Raw genomic sequence first — 22,494 nt, 5'->3', positions numbered from 1 at the left:
TCTGATCGTGCGTACAAGGCTTTAGGGATGTTAAAACATACAGATAATGGGAGTGCTGGCAGTCACCTTGAACAAGCTACCAGCAGTTTTCAACAACTTAGTGCTAAAGCATACTAATAGCTTGTTTAAAGCAACAGCTTGTTTCCATTAGGATGCATTTTTAAAACTTCCAAACTGAAGCCAAAAGGGGTTTTAAAGGCTTCAAAGTGGCTGAAATTTTTGCATATGCTTTGTAAAAATCATGCTGTACATATTGCATTTATAAAAGCTGAAGTCCATTTGTACAAGATCTAAGTGTAGTGGAGTGGACAGGGGAGGAGGGAAGTGGAGGTTTTATGACCTTAGTTACATTTTTAATTAAAGCGGAACTTTACCCAAAACAACTTGATCAAAAATAATGTTTAGCAAGGAACATACATTCCACATTAATATTTATGCTACAAAAATGAGTGTGATGTAAATTGCCTCCAGCATTGCTCCTGTTTCTTCTTGCTGGAGGCCGCCATTTTCCTGAAGCCCAGAGCAGCAGTAAAATCTATAGGCTGTCAGCAGATCGGCCTCTAGTGGCTCTGGTTTTTGGCACAGCAATAGAGAGCAACTAAGCATGTACAGAGTAGGGCGAGAGTGTATTCCTGGATTTTAGATAGTATAGACACTAAATTTTTGTTTTTGTTTTTTTACATTGCTGTACCTGCAAAAGGGGCCAGCCTGAAGTGATCTAGCAGCACTTTTCTGACTAAAGTTCCACTTTAAGAATAGATACCTAGAAAGTGTAGATTGCAAGCTCAACCTACAGCCTTTAAGGCTGCATGGTAGGACATTTGTGATGCTGGCGATCGTTTCAGGTCGATTGTAGACATTCTAGAAGGGTTCCATTTTGACATGTTATTGCAATGCCTCAGTCTAAAGCAGTGATGGTGAACCTTGGCACCTCAGATGTTTTGGAACTACATTACCCATGATGCTCATACACTCTGTAGTGTAGTTGAGCATCATGGTAAATGTAGTTCCAAAACATCTGGGGTGCCACAGTTCACCATCACTGGTCTAAAGTGACAAATGTACATTTAAGTTAAAGAGCAATACTACATCAGACAGTAAAGCGCGCCGCCTGCAATAAATCTGCAACAGATTTTTCAGCATGCAATACAATTAATCCATTTGTCCAAAAAATGCTTTTTTTTATTGTAATCTATAATGCAAACTTACCAATGCAATAACCGTAGCACCTGCCCCAGCACAGGCCACAATGAACAGATGATAGGACATGTAGAACTGGAAAAAGGAAACCACAAACATCTATGAATATAGGCTTCGCACATATAATGCAGGTATGCTACAAATACATGAATGCATTGTACAATGTATGCTTATACACAGACACAATCTTGCAAAATGATATAGCAAATCAGTGCCTTCTCTGGCCAGTATGGGCAACTTTTGTTAGGGTTTATATGTTGCTTGAGTATTAGATAGTATTTTGGGTCTTTCCAGCATTAGTAGCAATCAAAAATCGACTTTAGAATTACTGTAATGCACTAATAACATCACTGCACATATGACAGAGCTCACTACTGCCTGCTCAGGTCCCAAACATTACATTGTCGGAAGGCAGGGTCGCATGTGTAAGTATTAAGGGTATTACAGATTCACGATAAAGACAGTTACAAGAACCAGAGAAAATTTGAGGGGAGCATAGGGTGGGTGGAGAGTTTTCCGCTCACACAGATTTCTTTACTTGGACATACCCTTCATTTTTAGGTCCTGACTAACAGCAGCGGGAGCCAATGGCGCTTTGCTACTGTCTCAGCCAATAAAAAGGGAGAGACCTGGACAGCCGAGTCTCTTGCTGGATCAAGATGGTTATTAGCAGAGAAAAAATACATAATTTATTCCACAAATACAAGTGCTTTACTAAAAACAACTGCTCACAAAGCTTAGGGAATATGTTTTTTTTTGTAAGCAGCAAACAATTTAGTAATAGTAGTTGGGTGGCTGGTATTTATTTTTGTTTCCACTTAAGCCTCAGGCTGCTGCGACCCCGTGTTCATGCAATTTTCAAGGGCAACTTGTTTGCAACTTTCATGTGACAGTCTATGGGACTCTAAGTTGCATCAAAGTAGTGCAGCTACCTTTGTAAAAGCTGTGACTTGAGCTGCATTGATTGGAATGGCCACTGTTTAAATTAAAGTGGTTCTAAAGGCAGACTTTTTTTATCTCAATGCATTCTATACATTAAGATAAAAAACCTTCTGTGTGAAACAGCTACCCTAACACTCACTGAGCCCCATCTTGATCCAGAGAGACACTCAGCTGCCCAGGTCTCTCCCTCTTGAGAAAGCAGCAAAGCGCTATTGGCTCTCGCTGCTGTTAAAGTCAGTGAGCCAATGAGGCGCAAGAGAGAGGGGCGGTGCCATGCCCCAGTGCAACCATAAAGGGCCGCCCCTGAACTTGGCAGGGGCCCTTAATCTCCGTCTCTGCTTTCTCAGTTGCACAGAATGATCGGACAGCAATCTCTCTGTACAGAGCTTTCCATTCATTCACAAACTGAAGCATAGTAAACAGTTTGTTTCAGTTATGGATACAGCGAGTGGAGTAATGGCAACCCACTGTGTCCATTCAAAAAAAAAAGAAGGAGGGTGCAACAAGAAGGGGGTAATATGATGGGGAAGCAGTATGACTGGGGGGGTACTGTGACAAAGGTGGCAGCTTTATGGGGGGGCAGTAGGATTGCTGAAGTGTGACAGAAGGGGGCAGTATGACAAGGGAAGGGTATCTGGGAAGTGACACAGGAGGGGCAGTGTAACAAGAAGGGGCAGTATGATGGGGGGGGGGGGGATTGTGACAAGAAGAGGCAGCATGGTGGGGGCAGTGTGAAAGGAGAAGGATACCTGGGAAGTGTGAAAGGAGGGGGCAGTGTGAATTTGGAGACTACGCGATATCCGAAGGATTGGGTAGTTTCCCGGCTTCTTGCACCAAAGGATTGGGTCGGCTTTCAGCTTCCTTATCGAAACGTCTATGTGATCGTATCTGCGCAGACTGACCTCCCTTAACAGGGGGTCACTGGTGATCTGGTAAGCCTCCATTCATTATTGGTTTACAGAGGTGAAGGGTCCACGTGGTCAAGCATTATTATTGTTGTTTTGAACAAACAAGATCAATCATCATTTTTTGTCTTATATTTCACATGGGACTTTATATTGTGTCACATTATTTTTATGATTATTTGGTTTTTCACTTTAATGGACATTTGAGTTACAGATTAATATCTTTTGACTTCATTGGACATTTGGGTTTTCTAAGTATTTTTCACTAATGATTTTTCACATTATTTAGGTTTTTCACATCATTTTTTCCTATTAAGTCACATTTATATTTAAGAGGCTAAGCGCTGCACTTTTACTTTTTTTGCTTTTGTGTGCCCAGTATCCGGGTTATAGTGTTCAGCTGCTGTTTTTATATTACTTTATTTTATTTTATTTTACTAAGCGCAGATTTTAAATTTTTTTTCTAATCCAGATATTGCCACAGTTTTAATTTCAAATGGATATCTGGTAAAAATAAATATATATTTTTTTATTGGTTAACGTGACAGAGCACTTCAGTGCTCACATGGTTAAAGTGTGCTTACAAACACACATACATTAATTGTCCATATCAGTCAGAGCATATTTTATAGTTCTTGCATACAGACACCTTTTTGAATTATAGCCATGGAAGTGAGCAGGTTCATTTCTCCTATAAAGTCATCTTTTGACGCTACAATTTTTAAATGTTCTACAAAGGCTTGGAGATAACTCATCTGTTTTAAAGTGAAAGGCAACAATAAGACAAAACTACATACCATTAAACATTTTTTATAATATAATATATATATATATATATATATATCATTTTTATAATACAGTCTTTAAAATTAAATAAGGTAACAATGTATATAGTGACTGCAAAAAATGTGTCTGCAATAAGAAAAAAGGATTGATGCATTTGTATTCAGAATTTCCATTTTCATACCTCATTGGTACCACAAATGTTTCCCAAAGCTGATCCACATGCCTTACCAGGCAAGGCACTCCATGGAATGATACCTGCACAGAAAAGAAAAACGATTGAATTCACTGCAAACAACTCAGCATGCTGTCTTCACTCCCCCACCCACTGACCATCTGTGTTCCTTTAGATGCACCCACACAAAATGTTCAGTTTATCTACAAACTGGCATAATGACATGTTCAGCAATTCACCTACAAATGACAGACTCTACACTAGCTTTAAAGCAGAGGCAATAGCGAATATACAGTAAATCCCAATGACAGCTTCTGGATCCAAAGAGTAAGCGACTTCATCACTCCAAGGCACGGGTATGTGCTCAGACTCCTAATTTTGACAGTAAAGCGGGTATCAGGTGTAAACGTTCACAGTAATCAGATTTCCAGATTCCTAATCTACTGTAATGTAAAACATCATGTTGGCAGCTCTAACATAATGTCAGAACGCAATCCTATTCTCAGAAAAAATAAATAAAAGGAAAATTGATCATCGACAATTAGCACTGCCGCATAGAAGTGAACAGCCATATGTAAATAACAGCACCTAAACCTGTTCAGGGTCTTCAACAAGTCATCAACCATCCCGCAATGCCACTCTACAGCAGTCATTAGCCTCAATTCACAAAGCTAACACACAGAGATAAATAACTTTCACCCTCATTTAAAAGTATACTCAAGTCCAGTGGTATTTGAAAATTATAGTCACATGACTAAAAATCAGAGAGCCTTATCCTTGTGCTAAAGTGTTGTTAATTGAGCCTATTGGCTCTTCAAAATGGTTACTGAAATACAAATTTTCTAATGCATGCAATTTACAGATCTATTGCCATGTCTGCACTAAATGGGAAAAAAGCACATCTAGCCTTTATCATTTTCCTAGTACTAGGATTCCTTTTCTCTGAATATGATGCACTTTAGCAGGCGAAAGGGAAAACAAAAAGTACCGTATTGCCGGATGTCCACACAGATCTGCTCTGCGGAAGTGGTCAAGTTTACAGGTAACCCTTTGAGGACTTCACAAGATGACCACATGTTATAGAACATGAAAACAGGTACTGCAGAGAAGCCAAACACTCCAAGCCAGGCCACCCCCAGGATGTATGTCAGGAACACAAACTGATGAGAAAAAACAAAACAAAAAAACATGACATTAATAACTGTATCAGCCTAACAGATAAGGAAAAGGTCTGGTTACATGAAATGTAAAGCTCTAGCATCTGTCAGTGTGCAGTTGTGTAAACTCTCATAAGCAGAAAAATAGCTGGTCTGTTTACACTATAATTACAAAGTTGTAAACTGACAATGTACATACATTTGCCTTTGTAGATTTTGAGATACATATACGCTATTTGTAGCAGTTCGTAGCGCGAACGTTTTAAGCAGGTAATATATCTGAAATCCAAGTCCAAGTCCATCACTGTATGGGATGAGGAAAAATACTGGAGTTAAAGATTTACTTTACACCAGGGGTGCCCAACCAGTGGGCCCTCTGATGTGGCCCGCGACCGCCTGCCCTGGGATGGCGGGTCAGCAAGCCCAGATCGTGGGTTGTCAACCCTCCATCCCAGAGCATCAGTATTGTGGATGCAGCTGGCGGGAAGCATGCGGCTGTGGAGGGAGCAGAGCCACATAAGTTGATGATTCCTCTATAGTGCCAGCTCCTGTCCCAGGTGGAGTCATACCAAGAAAACTATGCCTGGGACAGCAACATTTCCACAGCCAACACTGAGCCATAGACTGCCATTACCTGTGGGTTTGGTGTGCTTTCTGAATGCAGGAGTTTGGTGAACTTTCAAAAAGTGCACCACACCTGCAAGACATAGAAGTCTAGAAATCTATGGCATAGAGCAGCTAACCCGCAAGAAAGCCACAGGTGCTCTGCACTGGACCTGCAGTCTGGGGAAACATGCAGCACACTAGTGTGAAAGCAGCCTTATCGGGAGCTCAGGACAGTAGGGGCTTGCAATTTGGGGGGGCAGTTGCCAAATCACATAAGCAGCCCTCACTCTTCAAAAAGTTGAGCACCCTGCTTCACACCATCATCACATAGGTTTACAACTCCTCCACACCTTCTAGTAATTCTTTATAGAGTACCTTCATTGCTACAAAGATTTAAAATTAGCACACTGAAAGAATAGCCACTAAAACCACTTCTGAAATTCAAATTGAGCGCTGTAAAGTTTGCAGTCTATGGATGATCTCAAGCATCTACCTACATGTAGTATTGTTCCTAATTTTCTGGAGGACAGTAAGTGAACCTCTTTAAAGTACATAATAAAACTGAAGTGAGCATAGAGCTGTGGAGGAAAGGGGGACCTAGGAGCTGAAAGGAAACCTGTACTGCAAGAAAGATGGAGGCAACCATTGCTGACCCGCTTTTGAAAATTCTGGCTGCCTTTGGCTTTAATGCATATAGACGCTAACTTATAACAAGCAGGAAAGAGCTGCTACTCTGGATACTTGTTCTAGGTAATTGACCCAGAAAATTACTTAAGCGATTGCAACTTGGTAGAACACCATCCATTTACACATTATGTTAGCGTTACAAATTTTGTCTTCCTTATTGGGGAAGCTGGGAAAGAACTGGGTCATGTGACAGCTGTATATCGATTAAGAGGTACTTGGATTTTTTTTTTTTTATTAATTCAAATAATTAAAGCGCCATCATCCACATATAGAAATAGAAGAGAAGATGTAAATTAAACGGTGTGTGTTTAGTATCACTTTAAACAAAACAATAAATTGTAAGGCTTTACAATTCTAGCTGCAGATAATTTAATAGGCTATAAATATACACATGCACACTACATATGTTGTCTACAACGCTTTATTTCTTACTAACCAAAAAAGTAGTGAGCCAAATATCTCCAGTTAGTGCATAGATAGCAACAGAAATGGCAGAGATTCTTATTCGTTCCCCTTGCTAAAAAAAAAAAAGCCTTTATTGCTTCGTTCTTTAACCACTTGGGTACCGCGCTATTGCAAAATGACGGCAATAGCGCGGACCCACATTTTCGGGACTACGTCTATTGACGTAGTCCCGGTTACGAGCGGCTTGCGCGCCCCCTGAGGGGCGCGCGCGGCGCGCTCTGTGATCGGCGAGTCCGTGAGACTCGCCTGATCACCGATCCGTGTAAGGGGTCGATCCCGACCCCTTATCACGTGATCAGCTGTCAGCCAATGACAGCTGATCATGTGATAAAACGGAGCCGGTAATCGGCTAGTATTCCTCCTCGCGCTGACAGCGCGAGGAGAAAAAAAAAAAGCCGATCGCCGGCGGCCGTGTTCGGGACATCAGTCCCGATCACGGCCAGAAATGTAAACGGACACCTGCCCCCTGCCAGTGCCCACCTGCCACCCGCAGTGCCATCCTGAAATAAAGTAAGTGCCCCCCTGTCAGTGCCACCCAGCAGTGCCCATAGTGCCCACAGTGCCACCCAGCAGTGCCCACAGTGCCACCCAGCAGTGCCCACAGTGCCACCCACAGTGCCACCCAGCAGTGCCACCCACAGTGCCACCAAAATCTGCCTCAAAGGTGCTGCACCCCAGTGCCGCCCATCAGTGCCCAGCAGTGCCGCCCATCAGTGCCCAGCAGTGCCGCCCATCAGTGCCCAGCAGTGCCACCTATCAGAGCCACCTATCAGTGCCACCTATCAGTGCCCATCAGTCCCATCTATCTGTGGTACCCATCAGTGCCCATCCGTGCCACCCATCCGTGCCACTTATCCGTGCCACCCATCCGTGCCATCTTATCTGTGCCCATCTTTGCCCATCAGTGCCGCCTTATCTGTGCCCATCGGTGCCGCCTTATCTGTGCCTATTAGTGCCGCCTTAACTATGCCTATCAGTGCCCACCAGTGCAGCCTATCAGTGCCCACCAATGCAGCCCATCAGTGCCCATCAGTGCCCACCAATGCAGCCCATCAGTGCCCACCAATGCAGCCTATCAGTGCCGCCTAATCAGCGCACTTCAATGAAGGAGAAAAATGACCCGTTTGCAAAATTTTATAACAAACTATTAAAACATGATTTTATTTTTTTATTTTTTTGCATCTTTTTTTGTTTGTTTAGCAAAAAATAAAACTCCGAGCTGTAACTAAATACCACCAAAAGAAAGCTCTATTTGTGGGAAAAAAATGATAAAAATTTCATTTGGGTACAGTGTTGTATGCCCGCGCAATTGTCATTCAAAGTGCATCAGCGCTGAAAGCTGAAAATTGGTCTGGGACTGAGGGGGGTTTAAGTGCCCAGTAAGCAAGTGGTTAAAAGATACTGATCGCTTTCTGTCCTAGTGACCATGCAAGAACTACGGGTAAATCTTTTCAATGTAACACAGACAGCTTTAGGGCCTGTGTCGGCAAGCTTTTGTTCATGTCAGATGGGTTTTGTGTGCCAATACAAGTCTATAGAAAAATCTGCTTTAAAGTAGGTTAAATGCAGGTCAGAAAGAGGAAACGGTAATGGTCATGGAAGTCGCACATCTCTGCAAAACTTTGTAAGGTGGTGTATGACAGCCTCAGCAGTTCAGGCTACAACCAAGCTACACTCCCAATGTGTTTTACTCCACTCACAGAGCTTAGTCACAGGTCATGACTAAGCTCCGTGGGTAGAGTGAAACGAGTATGCACTCCAAGCAGTTGCAACATGAGGACCTTAAGCAGCACCTGAAAATTTAGTTTGGGTCACAACAGGTCGGAAAGGTCAACTACAGTTCAAATAGATTGGTCAATGAGTTTTGAATGAGCTCAGAATCATCTCAAATGGTCGTCATTGACACAGGCCCCAACACATATACAAAGAAGTAGAGCTAGGCTAAATTGAAAAGTACAGGGACTTTTAGAAACCAGATTTTTTTTTTGGTAACTTCAAATCAATAAAAGATGAATCCCATCTGGTTGCTATACATTACTGCATGATCAAGGCAGTGTAATAGCAATCAAAGCTCTCACCATTCCACTGATGCATCGTCCACAGGCAGTAGTTTTAAATTCGCTGTGCATTTCCTTCACTGCACTGGTGGTGTAGAAACCCTCTGCCAACAGGATGATTCCATACAGGAAGAAGAAAGAAGCAATTCCATAGATGACATACTGCATTAACTGGATTCTGCAATACAAATAATTTTTAATCTATGAATATTTACCAACAGCCTTCAAACAATATTTGAACACTGCACTTTCCACCTTCAACAATTACCCATCGTTCTATAAAAAAAAATAAAAAAATGTTTATTTTATAAAATATATATATATATATATATATATATATATATATATATATATATATATATATATATATATATATATATATATATATATATATATATATATATATATATATATATATATACACATACACACACACACACACACACACACACACATACATATACACACACACATATATACACACACACATATATACACAGGTCATTCTGTCTTTGGAAGAACATTTTAAATGTTGTTCGTCATACTTGTCAAAACAGCGATTCCTCCACAAATGGAAATTTCAGAACAGCCTCTGAACCTCCATTGTGGTAAGACAGATGCCACCCAGAAAGATCAGCAGGATCTTATAAAGCCATGCACACTTGGGGCTTTTTAGTGCAAATAAATTGCATTTAAAATTGCTCGCAAAAAGCATGATGAGATTTCGCCATTTTAGTCCGTGGTGATGTAACTGCATGAAGACCTGGAGATGTTAAAGCGGTTGTAAACTGCTGCAGTAAACAACATTTCCCAGTAAGACAATTGCATAATGTGCTAGCACACATCCCATGACAGCCCCCTCCTCCATGCCCACTTACCAGCTAAACACAATGGGGGCAGGATAATACATGTAGATTGCTGGAGGCGTCACCTCCCTCTTATTCCAAGACACAGGCTGGCTGGAGGGGCATGACAGTCTGACTGGCAAAAATCTGCCCACACCATGTTATTGCTATAAAAGATTTTCAAATATAGATTTGTAGGACAATTTAAAAGACAGATTATTGATATTATTTTTACTCTGAATTCTATTCTTTTTTTTTAATTTTGAACATATGACCAGCAGCAGAGTTCCTCCTGCTTATGTTTCCCTGCAGACAGGCTGGGAAAGAACTTGGTCATGTGACAGCTGTATAATTGATTAGGAAAGAGGTACTTGGATTTTTTATTTTTTATTAAAATAATTAAAGCGCCATCATCCAGATATAGAAATAGAAGAGACAATGTAAATTAAATAGTGTGTTTTTAGTATCACTTTAAACAAAACAAATTTTAAAGGCTTTACAATTCTAGCTGCAGATAATTTAATAGGATATAAATATACACATGCACACTACATATGTTGTTACTGGCTTGATGTCTACAATATTGTGAGTGTTTGGTGTCCATACTTACACTTCAGTCAGAATGGCATGGTCATTAGGGTTCGAGGAAAAGTGTTGCTCCAGGATGTTTACCGTTCCAGTGAGGGCCACATGACCACAGCCACAGAAGAGAGCTACTCCAGAGAAGCACAGAATGGTGGCCACCAGAGAAGCATATGGAACTCCTCCCAAGCACTTAATGCAGCACTCAAAGCAACCTGAAAACAAAAGAAGACCGCACCACAATTAGTGATAGCGCTGACTACAAGTGCATACAGCAGCCATTGTTTCCTGCTGTGCTCCAGCTGCAAGCTGTCTACTCTGTTAACCAGAATCTAGGTCAATTTACAGAGACACAAAGAATGCAATGTTGGGAAACAAGAAACAATCTCTTAAAAAAATAATACAACAGATATGCCTAACAAGTGCTCACTTTTAATTGTCTTTTTGTGTTTATGTAAAGTACTTTAAGTCAGTTTCACTTCTCATAAATCTAACAAAACGGACATGCCGAGGTTTCAGAAGGACATACACACAGCTTAATCGGCACATGTTAATTCATTATACAAGAGGTGGTGGCAGACAAAGCAAAACATGGGGCTAAAGCACTCTGTGCAGCCTAGCATTAATATTCTACCTAGAGGGCCCTGAGGATAATCCGCCAGCACTGGGAATTCTACTGTGATATTCACGCTGTAAAACGTGACACTCCCACATGTATAGCTTTCCAGCACTTTTCTGTACATTAGAGACGGGCCACGCAGAACCAGCCAGCTCCAGGACACCATCCAAGGGATTTTAAAGTGGAAACTACACCCAAAACACACTCCACTCACCTTATAGGACATTAACATTTTAATTTAAAATTGATTTCATGTTACCACAATATCCTATGTATAAATATACGTTTTAAAATCAGTAGGTTGTCTGCATTAGGATTAGCTCATAATCCCCCAGCTTCAGGGTAAGAAAGAGGAATCTCTTTACAGCACTTTCCATCACACCAAATAACAGGGGTGATATATTCATTCCAAGAGTAGCAAGTAGACAAACTCACTCATGTATGAAAAACTATATATATATATATATATATATATATATATATATATATATATATATATATATATATATATATATATATATATATATATATATGGTGTCACTTGGATATATCTTAAGAATGTGTTTCATATTTCAGGCAATAGGGAACATAAAAAATTAGGGAGGAGAAAATAAAAGTGTAATTTTTGACCAATCCGGTTTTATTCTCTGGGAAAGATAAAAATGAAAATGGAGAATCTCTCATTGACTGCGACTTGTCTACTTTTCTGTTTCTTCAGGTTTTTTGTCTTTATATAAAATGTTTTTTTTCTTTAAATTTAGATCAGGGCCTTCCAAACTATGGCCCTCCAGTTGTTCAGAAACAATTCCCATCATGCCTAGTCATGTTTGTGAATGTCAGAGTTTTACAATGCCTCATGGGACATGCAGTACCCCAGGAAGAAGTCACTTTTGACGAAACGACGTAGGGTTAGCGGCGTGCTGACGTCACCGCATTTCCACGTTAATCCAGAAGGGCGGGCAGTGCAAACAAGAGAGAGCCGGCCGGCTCGTTTTTTATACGCTATACGCTTATACTCTGCTGGGAATTCGTGAGTTGTTATTTTACTTTTTATATTTTAATAAATCTTTACGGAATTATGCTATGGGAGCTTTTTTTCTTCTCTCTTTGCCGTACTAAATGAATGTGGTGGAACGAGATATACCATAAAGAGGGAGCAGATAGATTGGTGTTACCAACAGAGCCCAGTGTGGGGACCAGGAACTTAACATTTTACAAGCCCGTATGATCTCCTTAAAAAGAGATCTTGACAGCTGGTAAGCCTCCTCTAATTTGGTGGTGGATAATCTCTTTCTACTCTGGGTGCACCTGCTACGTGTGTAAAGGGTGGTTTTTGAGAGTCACCGAAAATGGACTAAGATTCAGCATCCTATCCATCTTTCCTTTTCTTTGGACTGCTTATATGCCTGGAAATCATTATTTTGGCACTATTTTTGCATGTTTTTGGGATTTTTTGTAAATTAGAAAAATTATGTCACTTTATAATTTTGTTTTATAAGTTTTAGCGCAGCTATATTTTTTGATTGTTGTATATTGTGTGTGTCTCGCATTGGGTTGCAGCAAGAACTTACTACTGTCAGTATTAACACTTATATCAAGTTTTTTGTTTTATTTACACTTGATTTTTTCATATATATTTGTCTAGCACTTTGTTTAGACCAGCGCTGTTTTTCAAAGGTTTTATATATGTAGTTCCGCAACAGCTGGAGGGTTGTAGTTTGGAAATCCCAGATTTAGATCCTCAAATATCCAAACCTTCCATCTTGAAACCAAAGTCATTACCAATGAAGGACCCAGTTTCTCAGCCAGTAATATGGTCAACATTTAAAAAAAAAATTAATACCAAACCATTGATATACTTCCTTTAGTACATACAGTTTTGATATTATACACATATAATCAGCTGTCTCCTCGTCACATCTTAAAATAATAAATGAAGGACTAAGAACTTCAGTGTCACATTACAGAACAGAAGTCCACATCTTTAGGGTAGCCAAAAATCTAGTGAATACAGACACACACACACACACACACACACACACAGACACACACACACACACGTTCCAGTAAAGAAAAACTACAAAGCATAATCATACAAGAACTTTTTTCCAGCAAATTTACATCATTATCATTCTTTCTTCATAACTAGCCAAGGCACCAATCCAGAACAAGTATGTGAACACTGCTACCAACTGTCCCTCCATTGGAGGGAATGTCATCCTTAGGGAACCAAATCCCCCTATCCTTTTTAGACTGATACATAGACCTCTATTAAAATGTATTTATCAAAAGTGTTATACTACCGCGACGTAGCCACGCACACCACGTCACTTCCGATCTGGCGTGCTGAGTGGAATCACTCGTATACCCAGACATGTATGTTGGTATGTACATGCAACAGAGTGACAGATACCCCCCTTTTTTAGATTACAGTAACCACACATTAGGACCTATTCTCTGGTCCATTTGTATATACTGAGTGACCACCTTTGCTTGTTTGGCCTTTGGCACTGGTATATGGCAAGTCTCATTAGCAATTAGGAACTAATATTAACCTAGAGTCTCACAGCCATCTAGGATATAAATACCTAGCAATATATTAGAGGTAGCGCCTGGGCCCCCCACTATATATCTATATGATACTACGCTAAAGCATTCATCTAACCCCTAGATTATTGTTGATATCAAAAACCCAATATAAAAATGCAGCACAGTGGTTTGGAGGTTAAGCTCTGCAGCACTGGGGTCCTTGGTTTGAATCCTGGTCAGGACAATATCTGCATGGAGTTTGCATGTGCTTCCTTGTGCTAGTATTCTCCCACACTCCAAAGACATGAAGGTCTTTAAATGTTTCTCTAGTGAGAAGCTCCCTTTAAAGCAGTATTAAAGTGGAAGTAAACGCTCCTTTTGTTTTCAGCCAAGGAAGCTACCATCTTGGCCTCTGATCACATGTGCACCATCATGGCAGCTGAAGATCAAACAGTTATGACACCAGAAATTGGATAGTTTGACAGTTTGGTTGAGAGCACAACCAATGTGACAGTTACATTCCTGGCATGTGTCGGAAATGTAACTTTTTTGAAATTGTTAAACTTCCACTTTAAACCCACAATCAAAAATGTAATATATTGTAGCTTACCAATCACTGGATGTTGTGGCTGCATTAGCTTTTCTTAAGCGCAGTACACACGGGCTCAATATCAGGAGATATTGGCCGGTTCAATAAAAACAAACAGTCTGACATATGGCCTGTGTGTATGACAGCCAGTCTGTCAGACGTGCAAGCTAGAAAACCAGAAGTTTGGGCCTTAACTTCATTTGAATGTTAACTTTAGGTAAAAAGAAAAAACTACAGATGAAATACAAAATAGGGAGCCGTTTTATGTGTCAAATTATTTCTGTCCAGCCGGTTCTGATATTTACACAGCTCTTACATACAACAGCGCTATACAGCAGGGCAGAAAACCCAGCTTTTCACTGCTGCAATAAAACAACATTTATAACACTAATCAACCTGTGACTGGACAGTGAATGGAGAAACAGCATACTGATGAGCTCATTCTCTGGTCCCTCCCTTATAAGCATGTTCCTTATTATCACATGAAGCACTGCAGAACTGATCACCTATGTAGGGACCACAAATAGAAGAGGGAACTAGACTGACACAGTGTAACGGGGCACTTTACTGACCAATGTGCCACCAATGTGGCAAAGTATGCATTTCTACACCAATGTAATACAATTCAAGTTCTGCGTTTCATTTCTGGTTACAATTGTTTCATTTATTTTTACCATTAAAAATATTTTTTGTCATACAGAGCAGCCCCATGTGTAAAATATGCTGAGTGCATCAAAGGCCCACTATGAACAGATCGAAATTCAGCTAGTACAGAAGTAATCAGATTCATTTTGATCCGTTTCTGGACAGGCTGGTTATACTGAAGTCAATCCACTGCTGGGGCTATAGCTAAAACTGTAATCTCAAATAGAAACTTGAAATAGGTGATCCAAACCTGTTGTGCCAACCAAGAACTAATACCCATTTTGGGAGGACATGGCTTTTAACCAGAAATTTTGTAAAAGTATGTGTAAAAGTGTATTTGCATTTATTTCCTTAACTTAGTGTAGCACCCTGATGTCTAGGCAGGGTTGCTCCTAAATTTACCCACCAGGTATAACTGCCTTGGCCAATTGTGAGGGTTCAATTGATTTCACCCAAGTCTGGAATTGCTTCACTTTTCTCTTCTGTCACTAGATGGCCGGGTATCTGGTGACATTAGATAAGACAATAGCATTGCAAGGACAGATTAGGAATAGATAGGGTATCTCAGCCAATGGGCAGGGATTTTCTTTGATCCCTTGGCCTGCTGGGAGAGCCTATTTATTTGGGCGAGGTCAGGGTTCTGTGTCACCTGGATGGCTGTCTGGGTGGATGTGTTGTGCTGCTAGGCCGAAGTTTGGGCCTATACCGGGCATATCTGGCTGCTAGGCTGTCTGAGGGCCTATCCAGAAGCAAGAGAACAGCATAGGGTTGGGATTGTAGCATGCAGTCCAACCAGAAGTGACGTTTCTGCAGGCCTGAGAACCCGTCATAGTCAGAGGTAAAGGGGAAGCTGTCACCACCAAGGGACCAACCATCTTATTACCAGGATCCACAGTGAGTAGCTGAAGCAAGTACCGGAGCAGTATTCTCACCAACTGGGGACGGTGAAGAATTGGGCGACTTCAGCAGGTGCCAAGCCAGGGACCCAGCCAGTGGGGTGACGCTTGAGGAGTATCTGGAGTGCCAAGCCAGGAACCCAGCAGAGAAGTGGGCTGAGAGTCTACAAGAAGTGACTATACAAGTAAAGAAGTCTGTTACAATATGTGTTAGGAACTGTTCTAAGACTACTGCCATAGGAGACAGCACTCCTACACATGCAGATGTAGTGTCTCGCTGGATGCCTTTCCCTGCATGGCTGTCTACCTGTAAAAGTCTGATTCTGCTTATAGACCTTGCAACTACCCAAGGATGTCCCGGCCCGAAACCCCCTCTCCCGAAGTTCTGTTCAAGAGAAAATAAATCCCTTGCATTCAAGAAGTGTCTGGCATCCATGAATCTACCTTGCAGTACACCCACTATGCCTTGCAACCCACTCTATACAAAAGGATGTCAGCTGTCCCTGGCTCTGGAGGTTTTTTATTAGAATAAAAAGGAGGCCTGGGATCTTGCTACATTAGAACATATGCAAGGTTCTGAAAAGAATAAATCTGTTGTAAAATACTCTAGTAGGTATATTATCATTTAAAAATAATAGGTGGACTTTGTATAGTTTAAAAACATTTAGGGAATGCTTTCCATAAAATACTTTTGGGATTACTTTTGTCATAATGACATACTCCAGGGAGTACTTGATAAACGTAAAACGTTATAAAAGTCCACATACAATAAGCTGAGAAGCAAGTGAACTAGTATAGACAAGTGCTGGAGGTACAATGTGCGACATGAAAAGGTATCATTTTGAACAATGTGTAAATATGGCAAAACCCAACCTACATACACAGCTAACAGACAAAGGATTTAGGAGATGAATGAAGGGGAAAGATTGTGAGGGGGTGGGGGGTGTTAAGCTACTGGACCAGCCAGTGACAGATGTGGTCCAGCTCAGACAGTGAAAAGTGAAGATGTGTTCATATAAAAGTGTTCAAAAAAAATATACAAACGACAACATTAATAGCAGTAAATTACATTTCTAATCAAATTAAAGCAGGAGTGGACAAATCAATGCAATGTAAACGCAAGCATTTTTACCTTAAAAAAGGAACTGCAGTCAGCTCAAATATTTCCCTCCAACCACTTTGCATATTTTATATATACTGTGATTCTGTACTGTCAATTGATGCAGCAGTGGGGCTTGTGAACGAGCATGCACAAGTCCCCACATGGGAAGCCGATTCCAATAGGGGCATTGGACAGAGGAGGAGTCAGGAGTGCCGGTGGGGGACCCAAGAGGACGTTCCAGACCGCTATGTGCAGATCCTTCGCACAGAGCAGGCAAGTATGGAAATATTTGTGATTAAAATAAAAAAATGCATTATGCGGAAAATAAACAGATGCACACAAATCAAATGAACAGAAAATGTATAGCTATAATATTTCCTGACAACATGGTGACTGCAAGTGCACCTCAAAGTCTGTATAAAAAAGTGAGCATGAGATAAAATAAACACGAGAGGCCATCCACACTCCTACCAGACCCTGTGATCACATAGAAAGTGAGCTTATATGAATTACAGAATGGACCTTTGTAGACAAAGAAAGCCTAAAATGATGTACAAGTCTCACACAGAGAAAATATGGCTTAAACTGATCCATGGTCTTCAAAAACCTCCAGATTAGATATTCTGCCTTTTGTTGATACCCTGATTTAATATGGGCTTTACTTAGCCATCTGGTGTCTAGAAAAGGGCCCAAATCCGTTTTAGGTATTTATGACAAATTGCATCGTTATCTCTGAATTATTAATAACCTGAACCTTCTGAAAGGCTACATTGTGTTTCATTGCTTCAGTTTGAGAAGGAGGACCCGGGTCATGTTTGACACATTCTGTCTCAGTTATATAACAAATAAGTGGGTCACAGCTCCATACTTTGCCACTTCATAAAATAATGCAGTGTGTCCGCAGAATACAGATAACGCAGACAATGGATAGCATTCTTTGCGTGGGTTGACATTCGACTCACAATTCAGAACTGGAAAACATTGATGTAACTGTGTTAAAAATGTACCCAATCCACATGATTTCAGACGCAAGTTGGGGCTATAAATCTAAATGATAAAGTGTGATGTTCTCAAAATTATATATTACTTTAAAAAAAATAAAAAGTAAACCGGTCATAAGATGCAAGATTCTGACTGGTCAACTCAACCAAGCTACCAACCAGATTTCCCATAAACCGTCCCATTATAAGCCATCACGTCCAAATTTTGGGGTGCATCTTATGTGCCATAGAATGATAATGCGAACCTCAGAAAGATGGTGGTATATCATCAGATATGGATACTTGTCAGAAAACATTCCCAAGAGTTAGCCCAATCCCTTATTCTTCTATGGAAAAGACCAAAGGATTGAAAGGGCAGAAGCATGGCTGTCACTGGTGGTCAAGTACTACAATAGCGCTCATCATTGAAGGGGTTAGTGCGAGGATGGGCAGAGATCTCCTTGATTTTTCCTCTGTGGAATCCAACTGCCCAACTATGACTGGCTTAACTGGATAAAATAAATCAACCCATTTATTACAAATTTGTTAGCAAATTGGGTGGAATTTACTAATCAAAATCCGGCTTTGTAAAGTCAGCTTTAATGTAATGATATCGCTGCAGCTGATGTCAGTACAAATGATAGGAACTCAAAATAAATTTGTTTAAACCATGCAGTACATTTAAAAACTGGTGTGCAAAAGGTAATATATCATTGACTGAATGAAAAAGACCGGAGTGCCATTCTATAAATGTAATCGGTAATAAAAAGTCGTGTCAAACATTGGTCTAAATTACTAATGGTTCTGGCAGCAGACAATGCTCAGCTGCGTTAACATCTACGTGTACATGAACAGAGAAGTAAATGCACATTAGGAGCTATTCCAGGCAGTCACCTCCTCTGTCCCTAAGCCAATTAGTGATTGATTTTAATTACCAAGTTTTCCATTTGCTTTCACTTAGTCATTGTGGGTACTATTATCCTAAAACGAATGGGAGTAGCCTCCAAACACTCTCCACTTTACCGATTTCCAGATCATTGCTTTATCAATACAATAACTAGAAAATGAAGTGGTAAATGTACACAATGAAAGCAAACAGATGCATGTAATTTAACTCAGCAGCACTGTTGCACTTATCTGCAATAGGGATAATCTTCCAATTACATCTTATTAGGTTAGCAAATTGTATGAAGTAAAATAAAATTAAATTAAAATGTATTTAGAATTTCCGATCTCCCATAAAATGATAAACTCTTAATTCAGCATTGAAATACCATGCAGGTATGGGGCTCAATTCCCTAGGATGTACGAGTTCTGTTAATCATGCGATAATATTCATTTCACAAAACGTGATATTGTTTAGGTGTGCCGATTCCTATCATGCATGCCTATTCGTGCATTTAACTGTTGAAAGCCCTATTTTTTACCACTTTCATCACTGCCGTAAGCATATCTCATTCTCAGGCTGAATCTGGATTTATTGTAAGTATAGATGGCCTGTGTGATCATTTTTGTGAATTGGCATTGACAGCATTAAATAGCACTGGTAATGGTAAACACACTACCACTCACAGAACAAGCTAAATATAGCAAGTTAAAGCTGCGCCCTTTGAGGTTGTGGAAAATGAGCAATACCCTATAAAATAAAGTGGCTTCTATTTATCTCTTGGCAGGCAGTGTGTTGAATCGCTTCTTTTTTTAACAGCTCCAGCACCACTGCTATCCAACACTTCAGAGTGTGTTAAATAGTGTCTTCTACACTACAAAGCACAAGAGTGACACAGGAGTCAGAGAGAGAGGGGAACCTAAGAAGCTAGTGGGGGACATGCTCTCTGACACAGCCAGAAATGTTGGATAGCAACGCCCCCCTGGATCTTATTAATATTTCTTTGTAAAATCTTTATTTGGTTTTCTAAACATACAGATGATGAAAAACAGACCAGTATGCTCTGTTGGAAGTAAATATACATCAACAAAATGCAGTTTGGTACAGTCATACCGAATAAGGGCAGTTGGCCATACAGATTATTTTGTCTGAAGATGGCAAACTAATACACAATGTCAACTAGCCTCTGCCCTCATGCCCCAACTAAGGGGCCCACCAAAGGTTGCCCCTGAACAACCAAGATATTGGCAACCCGTAGGCCCAAGAAAAGAAAAGAGATATTGAGTGGTATAGAGAACCAGTATAAAAAGAAAAGAGTCCGAGGGCAGTTGGACCTGTGGGCCGCCCACCCCTATTAATAGGGCTTGAAAGAAGACCCAATAAAGCAAACAAACCAGTACAGCCACAACATCTTATGTAGTCCAACCCCAGCTGCCTACATTCCTGAGAAAGGGTTTACCAATGAGCTTATGAGAACATTCACCACAAGAACAAATCATTGTAATATATAAATGTCAGAGGTGCTAAATTCAATCCACAGTGCCCATGTCGTAATATTTTTGATATGTATCAGAGCACTGATGTCTCCATTCCTCTGCATTCTGTATCTCCCATAGTCCCAATAGCCATTCCCTAATGTTTGGAACCACTTCCGACTTCCATTGGAGTGGAATGAGGCTCTTACTTGCATTGAGAAGGTGGGGTACAGACAACTTGGTGTCGTGAAAAAGTATAGTTAGGGGATTGTCCACCAGCTGACAATATTGAATCTTCTTGAAGAAAGATTACCCAATCTAAAACCATACATGTAAAGTGCTATCCTCAGTGTTCATAAACAGCAAACATAGTAATGTCCCTATAAATCTACAATACATCACATGCAATTTATGTTTGAAATAAAGTCCCAAAAAAAGTAGTGTAATTAAAAATTGCACATGATGTATTGTAGATTTAAAGGGTCATTACTGATGTTTAAGAACTCTGAGAATAGCGTATCACATGTATGGCTATACATTGTTAATATCCATATGTGGGTATTTATGTTGGCAGCTTTAAGTTATGATTTAGAACACATTTTCAACCATTAGGGGAAGGTTTTTGTGTTTATTAGCACAGAGAGTTTTTTGTTTTTTAATTTTAAGATTATTTAATACACTGCCAGCAAGAAAGCAAAGTATAAACCACCTTTTATAGGGTATTGTTTTCAGAACATTTTCCATCCCCTGACAGGGTCACAAAGTTAAAATGTGTTTGTTCCAAAATTCATCTACAAGAACTGCTTGAGAAGGAACTTTTCCCTAACTCTAATGACACTCGTTAAATGAGGATCGTGCACGGTATCACCCAAATTAACGGTTTCTACATAAAAAATAAAAAAATTCAATATATATAAGGCTAGTCATACACAGTAAGGCTTTGAATGGTCACATAATTTAACTATTACTTGTGGGTAAAGCAGATGACACCAAAAACGTAAAGAGTTGCGCGTGGCTTTCCTAGGTGTAATTTACATGGCCTAGTCCTGATGCATACTAGTGAAAGTCTCTCTTCTTGGAACCCCCCTATTTGAAGGGTTTAATAAAGCATCCTTGGTGCTGCCACAGCATTCTGTGTGGCTTGAAATGAAAGCAAAAAACACTGAGCAGTAATGAGTATTGCAAAAGCCTAGAAGCTGCTTTTTACAGTCACAGAACAGCTTTTAGAAGGGGGTCCCAGAGAGGAGAGCTCTATTATCATAGCTACAGTTTGTTCTAGGTCTGACTCAGTCTTCATCTTAACATTACACTTAGTTTCCATCTTGCCAGAATACTTATGACCAATGCTAAATATTTTTAGTATATGCCTACACCCAACATTTTGCCTTAGCACTATCAAAAACATAGCCAATGGTGCTCCCATGTCTCAATGCTGGTAAAAATAACAAACAAACAGTATAAATCTGAGACACAGGGGGGGGGGGGATTGTGCCATTTAGATCTACTCTAATGAACATTTTACACCATTCAAGTCCCAACTGCACGCAGATTTGGGAAAACGTATGTGTGACCCAGCCAATCATTCCCCACTCATAAGTGGAGGAATGAAAGAAGTACAGAAAATTGCATGAACGTCTACCCCAGTGGTTCCCAAAACAGTGGCCTGAGATCCAGATGTGGCCCTTTGCTTGCCTTTACCCGGCCCTAGGGGCACTATTTCTACCTCTGATACGAGACACTATTCTGCCATCTGACACCAAAAACGGAGCATCATTTCTCCCACCGACACAAATGAGGGCACTATTCCTCCCTAGGAAACCAACAATGGAGCACTATGACCCCCACCCTCAATACCAAATGTGGTGATGTTTACTCCCACTGATGCTAGGATAATTTTTACTCCTGCTGGCCACAATCCGGTCCTCAAAGTCTGAAGGACAATAATCTGGCCCTTTGTTTAAAAAGTTTGGAGACCCCTGGTATACATACACTTTGCCCACTGAGTCAAACAAGACACAGTGACAGGGTCCAGCACTACACAGAATAGACAGTTATTACTCATTGCCCAACTAACTGTGCTGTCCAGGCATCAGATGAGTCTTCAGCAAATTTCCAAAAATGCATATAAACACAAAGAAAAATTGAGTATAAAAAGCTAAGATGAGCACTAAACTAAAACCAGGTGCTTACCATTACATACAGTATTCATAATGATGTTATGCAGTATAGCCTGAATGTTTGGAATACATGGCATTCCAGCTCTAAAGCATCATTCTGATACTGTACAGGCTGGAATCAAGCTTTTCTCATCTTGAATCTGCATACGCCATCATATGTGTCAACACACCAAGTCTCTGTAGTCAAAAATA

At 40.3% G+C, this 22,494-nt stretch overlaps 1 protein-coding gene across 6 annotated transcripts in view; it reads right to left on the bottom strand.

The window, feature by feature from the left end:
- GPM6B (glycoprotein M6B) overlaps positions 1-22,494 on the bottom strand; it is a 153,275-nt gene that overhangs the window by 4,704 nt on the left and 126,077 nt on the right. For all 6 annotated transcript variants that reach the window (XM_077482525.1, XM_077482522.1, XM_077482521.1 and 3 more), the window contains 5 exons: positions 10,433-10,619; positions 8,999-9,155; positions 4,994-5,165; positions 4,015-4,088; positions 1,210-1,275 (listed from right to left, as the gene is read on the bottom strand). In XM_077482525.1, the coding sequence (XP_077338651.1) occupies positions 1,210-1,275; positions 4,015-4,088; positions 4,994-5,165; positions 8,999-9,155; positions 10,433-10,619 (656 nt within the window). The remainder of the gene's footprint in view (positions 1-1,209; positions 1,276-4,014; positions 4,089-4,993; positions 5,166-8,998; positions 9,156-10,432; positions 10,620-22,494) is intronic.

The sequence above is a fragment of the Lithobates pipiens genome, unplaced genomic scaffold, assembly GCF_037356315.1.
Source record: "Lithobates pipiens isolate NorthernLeopardFrog02 unplaced genomic scaffold, aLitPip1_a1.2 Scaffold_16, whole genome shotgun sequence".
Lineage (NCBI taxonomy): Eukaryota > Metazoa > Chordata > Amphibia > Anura > Ranidae > Lithobates > Lithobates pipiens.
Note: the sequence above shows the minus strand (reverse complement) of the source record. Positions and strands in the feature narration are given on the sequence as shown.